General features: G+C 36.5%; 1 protein-coding gene across 7 annotated transcripts in view; it reads right to left on the bottom strand.

The window, feature by feature from the left end:
- The window catches only part of SIPA1L1 (signal induced proliferation associated 1 like 1), a 367,706-nt gene that overhangs the window by 75,235 nt on the left and 273,269 nt on the right, over window positions 1-19,202 (bottom strand). For all 7 annotated transcript variants that reach the window (XM_069092084.1, XM_069092083.1, XM_069092086.1 and 4 more), the window contains one exon: window positions 12,954-13,229. In XM_069092084.1, coding sequence (XP_068948185.1) covers window positions 12,954-13,229 — 276 coding nt within the window. The remainder of the gene's footprint in view (window positions 1-12,953; window positions 13,230-19,202) is intronic.

Below are 19,202 nucleotides of genomic sequence, written 5' to 3'. Positions count from 1 at the left end.
CCTTGAGAAACGAACACAGGAAAATTCAATTTTTCATGCATATGATTATCTGAGAAGGAATCAAGATATCATTCAAAGTCCAGTTCAGGTGACTTTCTCCATGAAGTCCTGATCCTTCTCATTTGAAAGAGGGTCTCCCAATTGAAAGTGGTCTCTCCCTCAATTTTTCTAGAATACTCTCTAGAGAAATCTTTTTAGAGCTTTCCTTTGCCTGTCAAATTGTACCTTGTACTATACCATACTTATATTTTAAATGTTCTATCAGATTAGACTGCAGGTAACTTGAAGGCATGAAATGCTGTTTTTCATCACTTTATTAACACTTTTACAAAGGCCTTGTATATAGAAGGGACTTAATAATCAAATCAAATTAAATGTATAAATGTCAATGTCATAGTGGAGAGAGGTTTAGAAGGAACATCTGGCTCCAAATACTGTATCTGACAGTTGTTGATTGTGTGACCCTAGGCCAATCACTCAACATCTCAGCGCTCCCAGGTAATTCTATAAGGACAGACATTAGAGAAGAGTAGCTGATCTTCACTGGGAGAGAGGGAACATTCTGTGAGGACATACCCTTAGTCAGGGGTAGGGAACCTGCAGCCTTTTATGAAGGGGATTTGTTCTGTGAAGTTTGAATTCAGTCTACATTTGAATACCTAGAGGGCCACATGTGGTCTCAAGGCCACGGGTCCCAGACCCCCCCCACCCCTCCCTACACTAATAATACCACAATAAGACTAAAAATTTTTTTTCAATGATAAAGGATAAATTAAACACAATGTTTAAATAGCAAACCTGACCTTATCTACAGAATAATTTTCAATTATCCCAGATTGTCAGTATTTCTTTGTGAGTCTCCTATAAGGTTACATACACTGGCTCGAGTCAGAGGCCCTGGATTCAAGTTTCACCTCTGATAATTATGACTTGTATAAACCTTGGGAAAGTAATTTAATCTTCCTGGGCCTAAGTGTCCTCATCTATAACATAAGGGGTTTACCTGACATGGCATCTGATGTTAATCTCTGCCTCGGAGATTATATCTATCTATAAGACAGGGATAATAACAGCACCTATCTCCCAGGATGGTGAAGATGAGATAATATTTGTAAAGTGCTTTAAAACCTTATAGCAAAAAAAAAAGGAAAAAACAACAACAACAAAAAAACCTCATAGCACTGAATGCTAGCTACTGTTACTATAATTGTCTATGGTTTCTATCACTACTTGAAAACCACGATAATTTCCAATAGATATCTAACAAAGCTACTCTCCTATTCCATCTGAGGTTAAGGGTAAATTTTTGATAGGCTGAAATACAATATTTCCATGGAAATAAATTTTAACATGCTAGTGGTATAATGGAAAGAGTGATGAGCTTGGAATGCTAATCTTAGAGTCAAAGGATCTGAGTTCAAATCCCAGTTCTGCTTCTTATGCCCAGTGTGACCCTCGACAAAGTCAATTAACTTCCATGGGACAGTTTTCCCATCTGTCAAATGAAGCCCCTGGACTATAAGACCTCTGAGGTCTCTTGCAGCTCTAGATTTATGATCATGACTGTGATCCAACCCATGAATACATAGAGAAACTGAGGATGAAGACACCTGACATTTATGAGTCCTCTCCAGAAAAAATGTCTCTACTGTCTTTTACAACCAACCTTTCAAGGCTTTATCTTTTACATTTTAATTGAACTTTTTTATGGAATAACATTTTCCAAACTTTTTTGAGTGTGTATATCCTAACAGCACAAAAAAAGGCTTTAACACAGAGAAATAGATGTATATTTATATATATAACACAATTCATGAACACACATACACCTACATATATGTGAAAAAGAAACATATATGTATTATTTGCATCCATACCCATATTTATATGTACCTGTATACCTCTTACAAATTATATACTTGCACCACTGTACAAATTTTATATAATTTCAGGTTTAAGAGAATGAAATAATGAAATAAATAATATTTAAAATAATTTATTAATAGTAATATTTCAGGAGAACAATGTGATACATATATTTTGCTATTTTTTTTTTAATCCTGGTTTAACACTCTGAGATATTGTAATTTGATGGTCTGGTTCAAAGTTCAGTTTATTCTGATACCGAGTTTTAATGACTGCCATAGCTGACAAAAGACAACTCACAAAGATATGCAATATGAATGGGAAAGTATATTATTACCTAAATTTACTAATTTTTCAATTCTTTCTGCCCATCTTCCCTCTTGTCAATCATTCTTATAATCTAACTGAAAGATATTGCATGCTTGTTTATATTTTTGTCAAATGGATTAAAAACCCACTGAAACTCCTTATTTGGAAGCTTTTAAGCAGATTAGAAAATTTTGTTTCCAAGTTTTAAAAGTTTACAGATACGGATTTTTTTTACATACCATTTTCTGCCCCCAAATCATTTAATGAGGGAAACATATCCAAACATCCACTTTCACAATGTACAATCCTTAGCCTAAGTTTCTTTCTTATTTCATGCTAAAACATCACTTTTACTTTGAAGGGGCAGATTAGGGTTTTATGGTTTTGTTTTTTAAACTATCTTCTGGGAACACAGGGCTGTCAACCACTTGTCATCACAGAAAAGGCTGACAAATTTGGAATACTTGTCTTTTTGTAAAAGAAAAAAATGAATGACTCATCTCTAAGTTTGAGAATGATTTGAAGGACTTAGCCATGAGACAAAGAGCACACACATCTGTGAATACAAACGATTTTCATGGTCACTGCTCACAAGTGTGGTAAATATTTGATTTAAGTAATTTATAAATTATAAATTAATGCTATCCTGTGCATTTCTTGCTCCATCTGCCGCAATAGCTTGCCTGTAAGTGATGCAGTGAATCAAGTGTATGTGATGCTAACCTAGAACTTGATTGCTATTTTTTAATTTCAATCAAAGCAGCCACCCCATCACTATTTTTTAATAAAGAAGTCATTTATCATTGAGAATGTATCTTCTCTGGTATATTTCTCCTTTAGTTGCTCACAATAGTGTATTTCAATACTGAAACAGATCTGGCAAATGCCATAAGCTGAAACACATTAGGAACACCTGTGTTCTCAAGTAACTATTAAGCAAACCTCCTATATTGTATAGTTTATCTAACACTTTTGATAGGAATGTTTTCTCTACATCTTTCCATAATATTTGCTGACAAAGGAATGAATTTTAATTTGTTACCATATTGTTTTCCATGTATTATTTCAAATAATTTTTTTTTTTTTAAAAAAGGCCATGGCAGGAAGGGGAAATGTTTCCCCAATGGCATGTACTTTTTTGGTCATTAAAAAACCATAAAAGAGGCTTCTTCTAAACATTCATCGTTCAATTAAGCCAAATTTTAATATATATTGGATTGAGTATTGGTTGACTAAAAACAGTGCTGAAAAAATAATTATAGAGGATCATTTTCATGTTTATACAGAACATGAAGCTGAGTTTATAAATGTCTTACTAATTATGATGGCTTCATACTATTATTAGCTATTATCTGAAGGCAAAATATACGCTTGGGCTGCAGTTAAGTGTTAATGATAGTTAATGTAAATCCATATTTCAAATACTCTTTTTGGTCATTTCAAATATTCTGGTGACCTTCTTGCCAAATCTAATTAATCTATCACTGATTTTACCTCATAGTGTGGCTGACAATGAGCTCGTACAAAGAACATGAGAAGTGTCAGCCCTATCATTTTCTTTTCGTTCACTTGTGTTCACTGCCAATCCATGGCTTCACTGCAGAATGTTTTAAAGTCACTTTCCATAGGGGAGTTTAGTTGAACCTATATAAAGAAGCCTGGAAAGCCATGGAATCACACTTATAAATGGCAATCCTTCACAATATGGTGGAAGCTAATAGATGACTGAGGATGTGGTACCTGCCCACTGGGAACCCAACTAGCCAGTTCCACTTGGGCAATGCAGGTTGCTTCCTTCCTTCCTTCCTTCCTTCCTTCCTTCCTTCCTTCCTTCCTTCCTTGCTTCCTTCCTTCCTTCCTTCCTTCTTTCCTTCCTTCTCTCTTCTCCCTCTGTCCACAAAGGGAATAATATTCTTACCTGCAGGTACTCTGCCCAAAGGAATATGCATTTTGGTCATTACAACCTCACAAGTTATCTTGGGGTTTATGGACTAGATTTGTTTTTTAAGGACCATGCCTTAAACTCAAATCACTCTGGCTCTTATTGATTGGCCAACAATATGTTCCAGCCCAAGTCTTACTTGTTCATTGTTAAGGCTCTGATAGCTCAGAGTGAATGTAAATAGCAATCGTTTTGGCCAGAAACCCCTTCCGGATTGATTTTATTTTTGTTTTGACTAGATAAAAGAGGCCAGTATTTGCCTCAGTTATTAAGGTTAGGTTAGTTATTAAGGCTAGGGCCTTAATCAATGGATGGGCATTGCCTCAGTCAAACTGAGACCTGTAAAAGACCTTAGCTTAAAAAGGCCATGGTCTCCCACTGCATCCAGGGCCATCTCTAGTTGTCCTGATCTCTGTATCTTGCCAATGGACCCAGATGGCGCTGGAGGAAAGAGTGAGGCTGGTGACTCAGCACAGTCCTCCCTCACTTAAATCCAAGTCACTTGCAAGTCATGACATCACCTTCCTGATATCATGATCCTCTTTGAGAACAGAGGACAAATAATGCTGTGATTCATGTTTTTTCCTTAGGATGCCCAACATATTGTACATTAACACAAGACAATCACATACAAACATACAGACTGAGGGACAGTCTCAGTGTTGCTCTATATGTTTAACAGAAGCTTAATTTATTTTTAACTTTATCTGATAAAAAAAAACATAAATATTTTCTTTTTGCAACTCAATCTCATGCATACCCCACTCTGGAGAATACTGATATAGGAGCATTTAAAAAAAATAACGAAATAGTATTCATTCAGAAATGAGATAATGCATTATCAACTCTGTAAAGTTGAGGAAACCACAAAATATCCAGTATTCTTTTTAACACCATCAGTGAACAACATACAAATGGTACCACTGCGTTAAGATCAATAAGAGGGTACAAAGACAGAAGTACTATTATGTTAGTTTTCAAGGCTGAATGAAAAAAATTTTTTTAACATGGGCAAGACCTTACAGGACAATTATGCCCAAGAAATGCAGATACCAGAAGTCTGGGAACAGATTTGAATTTCTTTTTTTGCAGATGGCCAATTCTTACTTGCAACTGTGAGTTTGCCAGGTGAAACATTAGTCACAAACCCAAGTGCCTAAGTATCAAGTGTTCTTCTGAATAAAACAATTGACGTTTGGGGCATTTTAAAATGATGCACTAAGGTTTGCCAGACACTTTATATACATTATCTCATTTGGTCCACAGCAAAAAGCAAATAATCTGTAACTAAAAACTCCTTGTGTAAAGCATTGTACTTTTTTTTATTTTATCCCTTTATCCTTGCTGACCTACACTGTGCTATAATTTAGTTTTAGCTAAAAATTTTCTATGGCAAATTCAATCAAAAGCAACTCCTAGTTTAGCTTTAGTCAATTTTAGCTTGGCTCAACTGAAATACATTTACAAAGTTTAGCACTTAAAATATGACTGATTTAAATTGAACAAACAACAAATGTAACAGCAATTTATTGGCTTTCAATTTAATTTAAATTGTTATATCAGATTAAATATTATGTTTATTTTTCCTGGCACAGCATATATCATAGAATCAGGACTGGAAAGAACTCTAGAGATTAACTGCCTTTTAAAGAAACCCTATAAAATGAATTGCTTTTACTTCTGATTCTAGTAACAAATAAAGACTGAACTTTTTAATCATTGTGTAGCAACTTCCCTAAACAACTTCTTTTCATGTTAAATTTTTTGTTATTAAAATACATTTTTTGTTTTGGGCCCTAACTGCATATGCTTAGCAAGGTTCTGAGAGATATTCATCATACTCCTTTAAATCATTGATTTTTCATTATATCTACTCATCAGAGAAAGATTAAGTGATGGTGTGGTAAACTTTATGATATAATATGGTTCTATATTCAACCACTACTAGAACTTTCCTTCAACAAGTCAGTTAACATCTCTGGAACACAGCTGATTCAGGCACAAAAAGAGGGGGCTTTGACTACTTGACTAACATTCAGCTCAAGTGGATTCTTCTTCAATGTGAAGTTTTATTTAAGACATTATATGATAATAGATTAAGAGCTGGAATGGTCTTAAGGGGCTTCTTATTTATATCAACCCCCAGTTTAGAGATGAGGAAATGGAGGGCTAGGGAAAGTCAGTCACTTGCCCAAGACCATACATCAGAAAGTGGGACTTAAATCCGGGTCCCCTGTCTCTACTTTTACCAGGTGACTTGCTTTGCAACTGTGAAATTCTCACCTAATAAATTAATAGCCATTTAAATACTTAAATTGGATTTCTAGGACTACCATATTCTCCTAAAACTTCATAGTTGTTTTAATTTTCAATTCTCTTACTAACAATAGTTTAGAGCATGAGCATGTATTCATTTATAATCTGCAAATCTTTTGAGACATTTACGTTGAAGAGATGCCTCTCTGTTTCTCCCTCTGTGCGTCTCTCTCTCTCTGTTATCTCTTTGGCTCTCTCTTCTTGCTACTTGTCTACTGGGAAATGGCTTTTGATGTTAATTCCCATTATATTTTGGATTTATTGGTGATTAGCAATTTGGGGGGTGATATTTGATACCAATATTTTCCCTATCCACAATTTCCCTTCTGATTTTATCTTCATTAGTTTAATTTGTGCAAAAGCATTTAAATTCTATTGTCAAAATTATTTCTTTTTTTGTGACCTCATCCATGCTCCATGCCTTCTTTAAAAATTCTCTTTTTAAATTCTCTGTCTAGATACAGTTTAGGGGAAAAAAAGGCACCTGGTCTTATTGTCTTCTCATTTTTCACTGGTGAAATTCAAGTCACATATCCATTTTTAACTTATATTAACATAGCATAAAATGTTGGTCTGAGCCTAATTTCTGCCAAATTGTTTCCCAGTTTTTCCAGCAGTTCTTGTCAAAAAGGTAGTCCTTTTCCCATTAATTTATGTTCTTGGGTTTACCAAACAATGGACTAATCTAATCTGTTCCACTGATTTATTTTTTTCTGTGGGTTTTTTAAACTATTACCAGATTGTCTGAATGACTACTGGCTTATTTGGAATAGATTTCACTATAGCTGTGTATAGTCAGTTGACCAACTAATTAGAGCAAACATTGAAATTAACATAAAATTTTAAGAAAGAATAAAGATGAGAGGATAATACCATGTATTATTACAACTCCAAGTCAATCTAAATAAGCTGTTGATTCTGTAAGATATGTAAATAAAAATAAAATGGAAATTGAATAAGACAAGTGCCATAAAAGTTGACCAAAAAAGCCCATATAATTTGCTTTAGCTCTTTTGTATTCATTCTCCGTTACCTGGCCTTGCTTCCATCTCCTATCGATATCTTTTTAACATCTAAGATAGTTAATAAATTACCTGTGAATCTCTAAGGTCTCTTGAGATAGCTCTGCCCCATCCCCCTTTTAATTTCTGCTAACTGAAAGTCTTTCTCTTACATGTATTCAGGATTTAGTATTTAAAAACTTCCCATCACTCAGGCTGACATTCCTGGAAGAATTTTAATCCCTGGGATCCTAGTTATTTTTTTTTCTGAGTTCTATAAAATTCTATAAAATCCAAAAAATTTGAAGGTACATGTCTGACTTCCCCATACTCATTCACATTTTCAAAAATGGAACTGTCAGGCAGCTAAGTGGTGCAGTGAGTAAAGCGCCAGCCCTGGAGTCAGGAGGACGCCAGTTTGGTTCCGGCCTCAGACACTTAACATACACACAAAAACTAGCCGTGTAACCTTGGGCAAGTTAGTTAACCCCAACTGCCCTCCAAAAAGAAAAAAAAATGGAACTGTCACTTCCCCACAAAGTTCTCAATATTTCTATCCCAGGAACCTCCTAATTGATGAACCAGGTCCACAACAGAAGTTTCTACTGTTGGTTTCTCTTATCTTTTTAAAGATGACATTATTATTCAGGTAAGTGAAAGTTTTAAAAAATACCAGCTGCTCTGCTTTGGGCAGAAAGAGAGAGCCCATGAGTAGCCCAGTTAAACAGCCCAGGTAATCTCAGTTCATGATTACTATTACAACATGTGCTAGATTTGTGATGTGTTTCCTAAATTCCTCATCTATGTCTTTCTGTTAAGGTGGTACATGGTATACTTTTGGGGACAATATTGCTTCTTTTACTGCCTCTTTCCCATTATGCCTTCTTTCCTTATATATATGATTTAATACAATGCTATTCTACCTCACTTTTAGTTTGTTCTGTATTTTGAATAATTTAAACTCTTCCAGTGCCAAACTCTGGTAATAACTCCAATCTAATCAAATGTCAGTGAAAATGATTAAGTCAAAGTATGTCCTCTTGTATAACAATCTCTAGTTCACCCTGTTTATTATCCATTTTATATATTCAAGCGCCTAAGTATACGGATTTTATTACTTGTCTTCTACCTGAATACTGTCTCATATGGATTGCATTTATCTTCTACTGTCTTTGTTGTATTTACTACTTAATATGTTCCAGCTTTCTCTCTTCTTTTCCCTATTCAGTTTAAAGCCCTCTTAACTAAATTTGCAAAAACTCCCAGCAAATATGCCTTTATTGGTCCTTATAAAGTACATTCCATCCCTTGTCAAGGACTCATCATTTCTGTATTTTATGCAACAGTCTAGACATTTATTTAGCATGTTAGCTACCCTGAAATACCCTTTGCAGATACTATAAGAGAACTCTCTTCTATCTAGAAGGGAAACGCATTGTAGACTGGATAGAATGACCTACTTTTGACATATATAAACTGACTGACCATAGAACAAATCATTTAAAGTCTCAGTTCCCCAGGAAACCTTTTAAGTCTCTAAACAGATGTGCATCAGTGACAGAGTCTGGGAGTTCCATCCCAACAAAATCATTGGCTGACACAACAACAACAACAGCAACAACCCAAGTATTCAACCAGCACCTTATATTTCAGTTCTTCTGCCCAGCTCTCATTCCCTCCTTTTACAAGTGTCAATCTGTAATTATTCTACAATTTACTATTTTAGGGAGTTCCTTTTGTACAAAGAGAGGTTAAGTGATTTGCTCTTGGGTCACGAAGTCAGTAAATGTAAGCAGTAGTATTTGAAATCTGGTCTTTCTGACTCTGAAGCTGGCTATTCATTGTGCCATGATGTCTGTTTCCATTCAAGACTCAGATAAGTTATACAAATATGATATTAAATTGTACAAGATGCCAAAGCTAAATTTTACAGTTAGGAAAGATGAAAGAAAAACTCCAATGACAAATTATCATAAAGAAGGAATAACCAGGGGCGGCCAGGTAGCACAGCGAGTAAGAGCACCAGCTCCAGTGTCGGGATGACCTGGAAATTGAATCCCGGGCTCAGACACTTAGCACCCACCCAGAAACACCTGGCTATGTAACCTTGAGCAAGTTACTTAACTCCAATTGCTTAGGGGCAGCCAGGTGGCTCAGCGAGTAAGAGCACCAGCTCCAGTATCGGGATGACATGGGGATAAAATCTGGGCCCAAAAATTTAGAACCAACCCCAAAAATAAAGAGGTGGATAACTTTGGAAAATTAATTAAACCCCATTGGAAAAAAAAAAAAAAAAAAAAGGAATAACCAATTAATCGTAGCTTTCATTAAAATGAAGGACACCAAGATTAATAAGCCAAATATTCTTAACTGATACTCCATATAATTAAGCTATAACCTTGGAGTTACCTGGGCTTTTCTTCATATAACAACTTTCATTCTAGTAGTCTATCTGTCTCCCTACTAACTCAAAGAAATACCTGAAACAGAAAGTTTTTGGTAGGGAAATGCAGAAGATCAAATTGTTTTGGTATTTATCCATTGGTAACCTGGTACCCCTGTCAACTTAGACCATTCCATAACTTGTAGTAAATTTACTACATTTACTTGTAGTAAATCAAGAGCCACTGCTTAATTTTGAATTTTAATCTTGAAAAAAAGAGGGAGAAAAAGATACCAAGAAAACACCACGTTTCCAACTAACGTTTTATTCCAATATCATAGAATGAAGGTGATCCCTAGTTCTTCAAGGCTATACCTATGAAGTCTCAGCTCTGATGGATCCTATATTGAATTTGGCAAGCATTCAAGTACAAGCCCAAAGACAGGCTGTATGTCTAAACCAGTCTAACCAAATTCAGAGAGGCTTATCTTTACAAGTTTCGTACCCAAGAGGAAGTTATTTTTTGTTACATCAACTACACAAAGGCTTGGATGGATTGAAATCTATGTTCGTAGAGGGAGTACCTACACTGATGTAGTCACAGATCTTTAGAAATGAAGAGCATACCTTTTGTGATTTGGAAGATTGAGCACGCTACCTATGTAGCTATATATTTTCTAGGACTAAAAGCTAAAGAGGCATGGTATAGTAGAAAGAGGACTGGTCTGGAGGTCAAAAAAGCTAGGTCTACATCCCACCTCTGTCAACATATTGACACCTTGGGCTATTCACATAATGAACTCCCTGGGCTTCAGTTTCTTTATTTGTGAAGAGGTTGGACTTAATGGCCTCTGAGGGCCCTTCAAGCTCTGGATCTCTATGATAAAGAATCATAGAATTATTTACTCTTCAAGATATTTTTACCAATAAGAGACAATGCTTCCATAACTGGTCTTTGTATCTACTGCTAAAAATTAAATTCAATTCTGGAAAGAGGTTCTTTTTTTTTTAAATAAAGATAAAACAAGACAAAATTAGCACGAGAAAGCTTGCTGATTTGTTTCAAAGAAGTCTTAGCATTAAGGAATAAATATTTGTCAATGTTACAAAGAACTGTTTCTCAATCTATGAAATCAATAAAAACCTAGTTTTCATAATGAACTCTAGTTAATGCACATATAAAAAAGAACCAAAGTTAGAACCTTTAGGACAAAGGGCCAAATCTGTGATTTTTTAAGATTAAAAAATTCAAATCAAGATAGCTAGAATTTAAGGGGCAGCCAGGTAGCACAGCGAGTAAGAGCACCCACTCCAGTGTTGGGATGACCTGGGGATCGAATCCGGGCTCAGATACTTAGCACCACACCCAGAAATAACTGGCCGTGTAACCTTGAGCAAGTTACTTAACCCCGATTGCTTAAAAAAAAAAAAAGATAGCTAGAATTTAGCAAATGGAAATATAGCAATGCTAAAGGAGGGATATATTGGTAAACTAATCAGCTAGGTTCTTTAAATGAATCATTTTGGGGGAATAAATCAGGTACATTAAAAAAACAAAACAAAACAAAACAGAAGCAGCTAGGTGGCGCAGTGCCCGAAGTCAGGAGGACCTGAGTTCGGTTCCAGCCTCTGACACTTAACACCCACACACACACAAAAAAACATTAGCTGTGTAACCTTGGGCAAGTTACTTAACCCCAAATGCCCTCCAAAGGGCAAAACAAAATAAAACACCACCACCATGATAACATCTGAAAATTAAATTTACATGGTACCCTAGTATCATTAAATGGTTAAGAACCTAAACAATATCCTTTAGCTGTTAAATATGTTCCTTAACAATCTGAGGCTTTTCTTATTTTATGAGATGCTGTTCTACTTCCTGAGTAGAGATGGGAGAAGTCACTCTTGAGCAGTATTAGAAGGAGCAGTGGTAGTGGGGAAAAAATGTACTATGGCTATAGAGCCTGAGGCAAAGTCACTGAAGAGTGAGCATCAGAGAAGAGGCTGCAACTTTGGTGGTGAATGAACCTCTTAGATTATCCAAATGGACAGTCTCCTTCACTGGCATAGGTTTATAGTACTTGTCTATTTTAAAATTTTAAGCACAAACTCATTTCCATTTTAATAGAAGATAGTTCAGCTTAAATAATGTTCTCATAAAAAGCTTTACTCTAGGCAAGATGAGACTAGAGCAAGGCTAAAGTATACACAAGGTTGATTTGCCTCCACCAGTCAAATAAAAGTCTAGCTACTTTAAGACAAAATGCTGCAATATGCTCCATTGAGAATGCCAGGAAAAACAAAGCAAGACCACCATTTTTATTTTGGACCCAAGGAAATCCAATAATTTCTCACAAACCAAAGTGTCAAAATCTAGCTTTAAATTTCATCCTCCACCCTAAGGTTTATTTCTTGCCTTTGTCTCTTAATCCCTCTCCCCTTTACTTATTTTTTAACATATTCGCCAAGTAAAGCCTCCTCTCCATAATCCTCTTCCACCTTCAGAACAGTGGAAAGTATGTGGTATAATGTACTGGTTGGCTTTCTTCCTCCCACATCTTTATTAACCAAATAGCTTGAACACAGTTACTCAGTCAGAAATCTGCATCCTGTTGCTAGCATTGACATAACTTACCCCACAAAGATGAATACTTTCACAGATGATAAAATGGTCACCATCTCCTCAAAAATGTTTGCCAAATCCTGATCCATAGGGCTACTAGCTTTGCAGGGTTGATTTTTTTTTTAAGTAACATATGGAAATTCAATTACAATTTCAAAATTTCCCTTTTGGGGAAAGCCAAAGGTATTTCTGGGACATAATCATGCTTTATTCAAATCACTGCTTTATATAATATGATGACAAAATGAAAGTTATTTCGTTATGGACTGTTAGCTAATTTTCAACTTTCCTTATAAAGGTTCAAATAATTGAAATATATGAATGCCTAAAGTTGGGCTTGCTTTTTTTAGTTTCATGTAAATCTTGGACACAGATTGAAATAAATGAATTTCATTGATGTCTTTTGTTTTTACATTTCCTAAAATTTCCCCTATATTTCTCTTTCCCCCACCTCTTTGAAAACAATTCCTATATAACAAAAAAATTTAACCTTTAAAGGAATATAATTACCTCCTTTCCAAGGGACGGCCATCACTAGAGATACTACGAGGAATATTAGCAGCTCGTTCTGGAGGCTGCATCTTCCCATCTCCTTTTCCAGCACTCATACGAGAAATCACTGGACTCTGGACCTGGGAGGGTACCTGGGACCCATGAGGTCCTTGCCCCTTGTTGGCATTTCTTTGCCATTTGTTGTTATTCCGGAAGGGGAATTTGAACTCATAGGAAACTCCTTCATTCATTTTGTAGTCCATTACTGGCATGCGGTATGTTTCAGAGCAGCTCCTGTCAAGAAGTGAGTATAAGGGAAAACAGGTGAAGGCCTCTTTTCTTACTTAGTAAAACTTTACTACCTCCTGTTAACAGTTAAAATGCAATGAAAAGAAATATCATTGGTAGGCATATACCAAAGGCAGGAAGATGTAATACACCAAAATATCCATACAAGTACATTTTACTGTAGTAATCCATCAGTCAAAAAATATTTAAGTACTCATGTGCTAAAAGCAGTTCTAGATGTTGGGAATAGAATGACAATAATGCAACAGGCTCTATCTTTCAAAAGCTTATAACTACTGGAGAAGAGATACACGTATAACATAACACAACACAACACACACACACACACAATCCTTAGCAATTTTTGTGAGGGAAGGCACTAGCAGCAGGAGGAAAAGTTTTATTAGAAAGGTGAATTGAGTCTTTCAATTAAGTAATAAAGGAAACAAGGCATTCTAAGAGGCAGAGGAGAAGAAGGTACACATTCTGGCATGGAAGGCTGTTAGCACAAAGTTAAGAAGACAGAGCATACAACAAGAAAGGCAAACCCAGGGGCAGCCAGGTGGCTCAGCGAGTAAGAGCACCGGCTCCAGTGTCGGGATGACCTGGATCAAATCCGGGCTCAGATACTCAGCACCACACCCAGAAATAACTGGCCGTGTAACCTTGACCAAGTTACTTAACCCCAATTGCTTTAAAAAAAAAAAAAAAGAAAGAAAGAAAGGCAAACCTAGCTTAACTCCAAGGTGGTGAATGGTTGTATGGAAAGAAAGGTAAGCTGGGGGCAGATTGTGGTGGGCTTTAAAAACCAAACAGAAAAGTTTATATTTTCTCCTAAAGGCAACAAGGAACCACTGCAGTTTATTGAGTAGCGGCATGACATTGTCAGATTTGTGCATTAGGAAAACCATCTGTCCAGCCCTACCCTCTCTGCTAGCCACCAGTCTCACTTTCCCAACTGCCTACTGTACATCTTGAACTGAATGTCACTCAACATGTCCAAACTGAACTCATTGGCTTTCTTTCCAAATTCTCCCCTCCTTCTCCCTACCCTATTACTCCTTTCACGGGTACCAGGAGCCTCTCAGTCACTCAGGCTTACAATCCTGATGTCATTCTCCACTCCTCACTATCTCAGCCCTCATATCCAACCTGTGATCAAATCCTGTCAACTTTACTGCGGTAACTTCTCTTGCATATGTGCCCTTCTCTGACACAGTCACCAACCTGATGTGAGCCTCAACATTTCCCACCTGGACTACTGCAACAGCCAACCAGCTGGTCTCTCTATCTCAGGTCCCTCCTCACTCCAATCCATTCCTAAAACTCTGATCTGACTATTCATACCTTCATGACTATAAACTCCAATGGTTCCCTATTACTGACAGGATCAAACACAAAATTTTCTGTTTGCCTTTCAAAGTCTTTCATAACCTATCCCCTTTCTAGTCTTTCTAAACCTTACTTCCCTCCATATACTTGGTGATCCAGTGGCACTGGTCTCTTTGCTGTTCTCATATAAGACACTATCTCCTGTTCTGAATATCCGACATGTTCTCCATCCTCATTTCTATGTCAAATTTTCCCTGGTTTCCTTTAAGTCTCTCTAAAGTCTTATTTTCTGCAACATGCCTTTTCCTGTCATCTTTAAATTTTAGTGTCTTCCCTCTAAGATTAGCCCTAATTCATCTTGTATATATCTATTTTGTATGTATAAGTTTTTTTACATGTTGTCTCCCCTTTTAACTGTGAGTTCCTTGAGAAAGAAACAAAAAAAAAGCCTCTTTTTTTTTTGGTCTTTTTTTGCATTCCCAGAACTTAGTACAGTGCCTGGCACAGAGCAGGCACTTAATAAACACTAAATGACAGACTGATTTCAGCAACTGTACAGAGGACGGACTAGGATGGGGCAAGACTTGAGGTCAGGAAACCAAATAGGACGCTACTGTGATGCTCCAGGTAAAAGGTTAGGACAGCCAAACTGGAGTGGAGAGAAAGGGACTGGCCAAAAGAAATGTTCTTGAAGGAGAAAGGACAAGATATGACAACTGACTGTGTAAATGGGGTAAGGGAAAGTGAAGAGTCAAGGATAACATGAAGGCTGTCAACCTGAGCAACTAAAAGGATGGTGGTATCTTTGGCAGAAATAGCCAATGAGATTTCTAGGTGAGATTAAAGAGACGAATACCCAGCACATAGCCTTGGGATACAAGCCCAACAAAGGGCACAATATGGATGATGAATGAGCAAAGGCGATTGAGGAAGGCATATGTTCAGAAGTGAAAATGAAAAAAAAAACACACAAAAGATAAAAATAAAAATTTTAAATGGAATGAAAAATAAACCACTAAAATTATCAATTTTTGTGAAAAAGTTAATGTGGGAGTTCATCTACTGCCTTCCTTCCAGTTTTTGCCCTAACCTATGAGAAAAAAGATTCTTTCTCTAACAAAAATTAGTGCCTTGGGAAATTAAATCTGAATGTTATTCATTGTTCTTTATTATGAACTTAACAAACATGAAAAATCTCCATATGAAAATAAGAACTAAAAAAGGGTTGTATATCAAACTCTGAACTTTTATAATGATATGCTTTTTAAGGGTATATAAAATTTAACATGGTAGTAAGAAAAATGTCACATTGATCCAACCTTCTAAATGTCTACTTGTTTTCTTCTATGTATTTTTAAAATGAATTGTCAGTACTTTCTTGTAGAGAGAAAATGGTCTAGAAGTACAGATGAGAAAGGCACTTGTACATGGTCAATGTGTTGATATACTTTCTTGACTATGCTTACTGGTTACAAGAATGGGTTGGTTAAAGAACAAGAGGCAGGAAAGGTTGTTACAATGAATAATGATAGAGATGCAGAAAAAGAAGATTATCCCTTCCTGTCCTATATCTGATCTTGAATAGCCTCAATTTAGGACAATTAACTCTAATATCTCTATTTCTTTTTGTATAAAATAGAAATAACCAGGGCTTGAAAGCTGGCTGACAGCTTGAGGAAACCAAATATGGTAAACTAACATTCAAAGCAATTGAAACAATTGTTAAAGGTATTATATGCAAAGCACTACGATAGATGCTAAAAATACCAAAAAGAAAAATTACCGAGTCCTTCAAGAAGTGTACATTCCAAAGGTGGTATATATGGTAAGAGGAAATGTTATTTATATAGCCTCAAGACAGTTTACAACCTGCTTTCTTTACAACCTTGTGAGGTAGAGCCACATATATCATCCTAAAATGAGGAAGAAACTGGAGTTCAGCTAGTAAACCTCAGAATTGAGCCTGTAGTTCAGATCTTTTCTGATTTTAAGTCCAATACTCATTCAACTAAATAAAATGTTGCCATGTTAAGGACAAAGGAGGGCTTAAGAAAAAGTGCTAGAATATTATGAAGACTCAGATAACACTTTCAGCTCAGGATGGGGTAAGGGCATCATGAGAAAGCTTTATGGAAGAAGGATGACCTGAGTTGAGCTTTAAAGAAAGAGTTCAATAATGACAGGCTATGTCCCTGGAATGAGGGATGGTCTGCACAAATAAAGAAAGACAGGATAAAACTCAAGAATAAAGAGCAGTCAAAAGTGGTTGAAACATAAGAGATAATGAAGGAGAATAGAGTGGGATTAGGTTGCAGTCATATTGTGGAAACTTAATGTATGGCACGAAGTTATTTATACTAACACAATTTGTGAGGTTTGAAGTTGCATAATGTTTCAAAGTAGCCAAGATATGAGAAATGGCTCATTTAAGAAGATACAATTGTGAAGTATGATTGAAAAAAAGATAATATTGTGAGACTGAGGGAACAGACAGACTGAAGAGCTGCAACGGTACCCAGGAAACACCAGACATCATCAGACAATGGTCCTAGTACATCAGGTAGATCTTAGAGGAAAAACGTATGGGAAAATATGATGATCAGGTACATATGAAAGCATGAAAGACAACTGGCACCAAAGGGGGAGGTCCCCACAATAAGGAATGTGGACCCAAGATGTTGAAGCTTGACTTGTTAAAAATACTGGCTGTGCCTCAGTTTCCTCATCTGTAAAATGAGATATCTGGAGTCGATAATCTCTTGAAGTACTTCCTAGCCTCTGAATGTAGAGTTCTGTGTTTCTGATAAAAATGGAAAACAAAAACAGCCCACATTTAAGTAGTACCTTGAATTTAAAAGTGCCTTCCTCACAGCCTTGTGAAGTAGGTTGTACAAATATTGCTATACCCATTTTTTAATACATAAGGACAAAGAGGAGCAGAGAAATCTAAAATGACTTGTCCAGGGAAACATAGCTAGTAAGAATTGCATCCCATCCTTCAAAATTCCTTATTTTAGTTGAGCACAGCACTATTCATTCCAAATGCAACATATTTGAAAGCTTGTCATTATTCTTAACCCTCTAACACCCCACCCCCACCCTCTTAATTCCCAAACCCAATCACTGGCTAAGTCTTGTTGATGCTGCCTTCACAGCACATCTCACATTTATCTTCTCTCCATTCCCACAATCACCACCCTAATTCAGTTTCTCATAGTTTTTCACCCAGATTACTGCCACCACCTCCTAACTGTATGCACTACCTCCAGCCTCTGTTATCACCAATCAGACTACCTCCACAAAAAATGCCAGAATAAATTTCCTAAAGTACAAGTCTGACCATTTTACTCCTCTGCTGAAGGACCTTCTGCTGCTCCCTAAATGCCTTCAGGACAAAATACAAAACCTTTATTTGGATGTTTCCCAGTCTGGCTCCAGGTTACCTTTCCAGGCTTATTTCACATCATATCCATTTGTACAGTCTATATTCCAGCGAAAATAGCCTCTATGCTGTTCCCCAAATTCAGTATTCTACCTTACACCTCTATGACTATGCATATGGAAAAGATTTGAGACTTTTCCTTAATTGAGGCCTTCTCCTTTATGTAATCAGAGGAAATGAAATGACATTAAAAAGGGAAAACTTTTAAGAAAAAGGCAGTTATCTCCAGTATTTTCTTATTTGTGTGGCTCACCTGAACCTTCCAGGAGAATGGAGAGGATGAAATATCACATACAGAACATATAGAAGCACATTAAGTTCTTCATCTGATACTTTATTTTTATGACTAATTGGCATGTGGAAATTCCCTTTTTGGGAATTTTTTTTTTTGCCTCAACTACTCACAATAAACAGGCACTCAAATGGACCCTCAATTTAACTCATGTGAGTGTTCCCATCAATAGGGTATCATGAGCCATCTATGCTTGTCCATTTTCGTATCTATGTTTTTCCATAAATTTGCAACAGGGACTTCCTCCACCCCTTGTAATGTGCTAGGGTCCTTCCTGACATCCCAAGGACAACATTCTCCATCCTGGCTCTTGCTATGTGATCAGCTCATCTCTTCCAACCATACATTTCCTTGACAACATCCTTTATACTGCTCATTCTTTGCAAATCTTTGCCTTTAATGAACAGTTGATTTTAATAGTTGTCAACAGAATCACTGTAAATGTTGTTTATAAATCTACTCTGGAGGTTGACTGTCCTCAAAACATGGGGGCAATGGGGTGGAGAGACAGGGCAGGGTAAGTGAGGAACTATATAGCATCATTTTGGAATAGCATTAACAGCTGACAAAAGGAAGACAAGGGAAGCAACTAATCAAAGAACAGAGTAATTAGTTGCTAGGAAAACAGCAGTGGGGGTGTGAAGTGCAGAGGAGGGGAGATATGACAAGAAAGGCATTATCCTATTCTGCTTAAAAAACTGAAGCAAGGTGTTAATGCCTCAGCTGTTCTCTTTGAAGTAATTTCTGAGGAGAAGATGGGATAGCAGGGTTTTCAGGTCCTCCAAAGGCAGCAACATCATTTCACACTAGCAACAGTGTCTGCTACTATTATCTATCCTTCCCTTGCAGATAAGATATGTTCATCCCTAAAAGGAGATGTCAATTGCCCTAATGCCAATGTGTTGCTCTGTGG

This window comes from Petaurus breviceps, unplaced genomic scaffold (genome assembly GCF_028583685.1).
Source record: "Petaurus breviceps papuanus isolate PSGF00001 unplaced genomic scaffold, PetGlider_PUasm1.0 189, whole genome shotgun sequence".
Taxonomy (NCBI): domain Eukaryota; kingdom Metazoa; phylum Chordata; class Mammalia; order Diprotodontia; family Petauridae; genus Petaurus; species Petaurus breviceps.
The sequence above is the reverse complement of the archived record's forward strand: the minus strand, read 5'-3'. Positions and strand labels throughout refer to the sequence as shown.